Here is a 4,887-nt window from a genome sequence, read left to right on the forward strand (position 1 = left end):
CTGTGGTGAGGTGAGTGGCCTGGCAGATGAGGGGAGAGTGGTGGACGTTGTCTGCCTGGATTTCAGGAAGGCCTTTGACATTGTCTCCCATCAGATCCTCCTAGAGAAGCTGTTGGTGTACGGGCTGGATAAGAAGATGTTGAGGTGATTGAAACTGGCTGAATGGCTGGTCCAGAGGGTGGGGGTCAGTGGCACAAGGTCTGGTTGGAGGCCAGTAACTAGCGGTGTGCCCCAGGGGTCATTACTGGGTCCAGTCCTGTTTAACATCTTCATTATTGACCTGGATGATGGGACAGAGTACACCCTCAGCAAGTTTGCAGCTGACACCAAACTGGGAGGAGTGCCTCATAAACCAGGGGGTCGTGCATCCATGCAGAAGGTCCTGGATAGGCTGGAGAAATGTGCTGGCAGGAACCTTATGAAGTTCAGCCAGGGGAAGTGCAAAGTCCCGCCCCTGGGGAGCGATGACCCCAGGCACCAGGACATGCCAGGGGCCACCTGGCTGGAAAGGAGCTCTGCAGAAAAGGCCCTGGGCATCCTTGTGGACACCACTTGGAGCATGAGTTTAACGTGTCCTTGGGGCAGAGACGAATGGTGTCCCAGGCTGCATCAGGAGTGTTGTCAGCAGGTGAAGGGATGTCAGGGAGGCACTGGTGAGGCCACCCCTGGAGTGCTGTGTGCAGCGCTGGGCTCCCAAGAGCAAGTCCAATAGACATGGGTCTACTGGAGGGAGCCCAGTGAAGGGCCACAATGATGGACTGGAGCATCTTTCACATGAGGAGAGGCTGTGAGAGCTGGGACTGCTCAGCCTGGAGCAGAAGCAGCTCAGAAGTATCCAATCAATGTATAGAAATACCAGTAAGGAGGGTGCAGAGGGCAGTGCCTGGCTCTTCCCAGTAGTGCCCAGTGACAGGACAAGGCACAATGGGCACAAACTGGAACACAGGAGGCTCCCTCTGAACATCACAAAACACTTTCCCCTGTGAGGGTGACAGAGCCCTGGCACAGGTTGCCCAGGAAGGTTGTGGCGTCTCCATCCTTGGAGATACTCAACATCCGACTGGACAGCCCTGGGCAGCTGGCTCCGGGTGACCCTGCTTGAGCAGGGGCTTGGACCAGATGGACCCCAGAGCTGCCTCCAATCTCAGCCAGTCCGAGAGCCTGTGATTCTATGACCAGGGGGATGTGCGTGTGTGCAACTGCCTGAGTGGTTTGTGTGTGTACATGCAGGGATGCATGCCGTTCTGTGCACACATATGCATAGCCTTGTGTGCGTTCAGGTGCGTGTGTGCAGTTGGGGTGTGCAGTATATATGTGCACATGCAGCTGGGTGCACGCATACAGCTTTGCATGGATGTGCACACTGTTGCATGTGTGCATGCGCCAGTGTATGTATTTTTCTGTGCACTACTCTGTACGCTGATGTGTCTGGGTGTGGGCATGCTGTAAGCAGTTGTGGGGGGGGGTGTAGGTGTGCGCAAGCTGTTCCTGCCTGTTTGTAGCTCTGTGTGTGTGCAGTTGCATCTGTGTGCTGGTGTGTGGACTGCATGTAGGTGTGTGTATGTAGAGCTCTGTGCATGCAGCTGTGCATGTGTGCGTGCAGCTGTATGTGCAGGAGGGTGTGTGTGCACAGCTGTGTGTGCATGCAGCTGTGTGCCATTGTGTGCATGCACAACAGACAGCCGTGCATGCACACACCCTGTACTGCATGTTACTGCCTGTGCATGCGTGTTTGTGTTTGCAATGTGTGCGTGTAGGGATGGTGCGTTTGCAGTATGTGGGGCGAGTCGCACTCTGCGTGTGCATTCAGTTTGTGATGGGCGTGTTTGTAGCGCATACATGTGCATAAAAGTGCGTGTTTGCAGTGTGCACATGCATATTTGCGGTGTGGGTGTTAGTCGCGTACGTGTGGGATGCGTGTGCGTGGTATGTCCATTCGTGGCGTGTATGTGCGGTGTAGGTGTGTGTGGTGCGGGTGTGCGCACAGCCTGGGCGTGCACGGGGTGCGCAAGATACGTGAGTGCGCGGGGTGGAGCGTGCATGGTGGGGGCTCGCAATGTGTTCCACGGTGCGTGCGTGCGTGCGCGTGTGCTCGCGCCGTGCATGCGCCGTGTGCGTTTGCTCCGTGCGTGCAGCGTGTTCACGCTCGCCGTGTGCGTGCGCGTGCCTGTGCCCACCGGGGCGGGGCGCCCCGCGCGCGGGCCGCGACGTGACGTGGCGGCGGCGGCGGGATGCTGCGGGCGCTGTTGCTGTCGCTGCTGGTGGCGGCGCTGGCGGCGGGGGGCAGCCCGGGACCCCCCCGGCTCCGCGGGGCCGAGCTGCGGGACCTGGCCCGGGGCAAGGTGGAGGTGAGCGCGGGGCGGGCGGGGGTGCGGGGACAGCGGGGTCGCCGCTGGCGGTGACGAGGTGTCTCCTCCCGCAGACCTGTGGCGGGTGACGGCTGAACCGCCTGAGGGAGGTAAGTGCTGCCGGGCGGGGAGCGGGCGGGTTGCGGGGCCGCCCCGCCGCTGAGCCGCGCCCGGCCGCCCGCTCTGCCCGCAGGTGAAGGCCTTCGTCACGCAGGACATCCCCCTCTAGTACCCGCCGGCCGGCCGCGGCAGCCCTGCTCGGCGGGCCGTGCTCGGGGCGGCCGCAGCCCGGGCGCAGGGTCCTGCCGGGGTGGGCGGTGGGGGATGGGACGTGGCGTGGGCAGGGTGGCATGGGATGGGATGGGACGGGGATAGAGGATGGGATGGGACAGGACAGGGCTGGGCAGGATGTGGTGGAGGATGAGACAGGATGCAATGGAGGACAGGGTGAGATGCTGAGGGATGGGAGGGGATGGGATGGATGATGGGATGGGCTGAGGGATGGGAGGAAAGACAGAATGGGATGGAGGGGAGGGGATGGGATGGATGATGGGATGGGCTGAGGGATGGGAGGAAGGACAGAATGGGATGGAGGGGAGGGGATGGGATGGATGATGGGATGGGCTGAGGGATGGGAGGAAGGACAGAATGGGATGGACAAGGATGGGATGGGCTGAGGGATGGGAGGAAGGATGGTACAGGGTGAGGGATGGGATGAGATGGAGGGTGGGACTAGATGAGGGGTGGGGGACAGGATGGGACAGGGCAGAACGGGATGAGATGAAGGATGAGATTGGGACAGGTTGGATTGGGATACAATGGAGGATGAGATGGCTTGGGATGGGGGACAGAATGGGATGAGATGTGATGGGATGGGAGGAAATGGGATGTGGCGGAGGATGGAATAGGATGGGGGGCTCCATGGGCCTGCCCAGTACTGTGCTCCTTAACACGCCACCCAGTCATAACCTGGAGATGAAGCACCTGCCCGGTGCTGACCCCGAGCTTGTGCTGCTCAGCCACCGATACGAGGAGCTGGAGGTGAGTGGGCAGCGCGGCACCTGCTGCCACAGCAGAGTCTGGGGTGGTCGGTGTCCCACAGGTGCCAGGCTGTAATCCCTGTCTGCATGCAGAGAATCCCCCTGAGTGACATGACCCGGGAGGAGATTAACCAGCTGGTGCAGGAACTGGGCTTCTACCGCAAGGAGACACCTGATGCTCCCGTGCCTGAAGAGTTCCAGTTTGCCCCTGCCAGGCCTCTGCCCACCCTGCCACCACGCCAAGCTCCCACGACTGATGGCAAAACCCCACTTGAACGTGAGGGAGAACACCCAGACCTGTAGCGAGGGCTGCTGTGCTCGGGAGAGGGTCCTGCAGCCAGTTCCCAGCATGCAGGGACGAGGGTGTTACAGCAGCTGGGGATGGTGCCACAGGGTGGTGAATGTCCCCCTACTGTTGCTTGGTGCTGTGTAGCTTCTGCCCCGGGGATGCTCTGAGCAGCTCCAGCCTTGAGAAGGGCGCACTCTGGGCATTGCAGGCATCCCAGGGATCCTGTGTGCCTGTTGCTGCCCTCCCTCCCCTGCAGCCCGGCATCCCCGGCCCATTGGGAAGGAGCAGTATTCTTTGTGCTCAGGGCACCATACCCTGAGATTTGACTGACTTGTGGCTCTGGGCAGCAGTATCCTACCTCCATGGGACAGGATGAAACCCTCAGCAGAAAGCCCCAGGTGCTGAGGGTAGATGTGCTGAGTCCCAGAGGTGGGAGAGCTGCCCTTGGGGGAGGTATGGCTTTACACCCCAGCAGGGTTGTCTCGTATCGAGTCCCCAGTAAAGCCCTTGTGTACAATCAGCTGCACTGTGTTGTCTCTCCAGGGAGGGCTGTGGGGCACAGACTGCTCTGCTCTGTACAGGGTGCTGGGAGTACCTGCGTGCCCCGGAGTTGCTCATAGAGGCAGGAGCAGACAGTAGGGTCACAGCCACTGCTGGCAAGCCAACAAACTATCCCATGGACCAGCTGTGCTGTTTCTGTGCCACCCCCTCCCCAGCACAATGTATGGATGGGACAATACATCTTGGGATGAGCTGCTCTCACAGGGTGTAGGGGCGTGGGTGCGAGCCCACGAGTAGGTCTTGCAGTGCTGAACCAAAGCCTGATGGTTGCGCTGGCCCAGTGAGGACATCTGGTCCTCAACCAGGGAGGGGAGCAGGGCACAGCTGCACTGTGTGCAGACCTGGCTCCATGCAGCCTTGGTAGCAGCATGGGGTCTTCTCCTTGTAACAGGCCTGGGGGCGATGGGGTGGGGGCAGCAAATCAACAGGCCTTGGTCAGGGTGAGATGCTGATGGTGCCCCTGGGCTCCAGGCATCATCCCTGAGCAGGAGGAGCATCTCCCCCTGGGCTGGGTGAGCAGTGGGCCTGCAGGCAGGGGGGGTCCATGAACGGGCAGGGCTGCCAGCACAACCCCTTTGTGCTGCAGCATGTGCTTGCACTGGTGGCACGAAGCAGCGGTGCGGCCAGGGAGAAGGACCCGAGGCAGGGG

The 4,887-nt window shown here is 60.9% G+C and overlaps 1 protein-coding gene across 1 annotated transcript; it reads left to right on the forward strand.

Annotated features, from left to right (window-relative positions):
* The first annotated feature begins 2,159 nt into the window (after positions 1–2,159).
* SELENOM (selenoprotein M) lies at positions 2,160–4,197 on the forward strand. Its single transcript, XM_064466718.1, has 5 exons — positions 2,160–2,348; positions 2,423–2,458; positions 2,542–2,576; positions 3,311–3,389; positions 3,482–4,197. The coding sequence occupies exons 1-5, from the start codon at positions 2,232–2,234 to the stop codon at positions 3,689–3,691; spliced, it is 477 nt and encodes a 158-aa protein (XP_064322788.1). The 5' UTR covers positions 2,160–2,231; the 3' UTR covers positions 3,692–4,197.
* Positions 4,198–4,887: the final 690 nt, after the last annotated feature.

Source organism: Phalacrocorax carbo, chromosome 15, assembly GCF_963921805.1.
Source record: "Phalacrocorax carbo chromosome 15, bPhaCar2.1, whole genome shotgun sequence".
NCBI classification, from domain to species: Eukaryota; Metazoa; Chordata; class Aves; order Suliformes; family Phalacrocoracidae; genus Phalacrocorax; species Phalacrocorax carbo.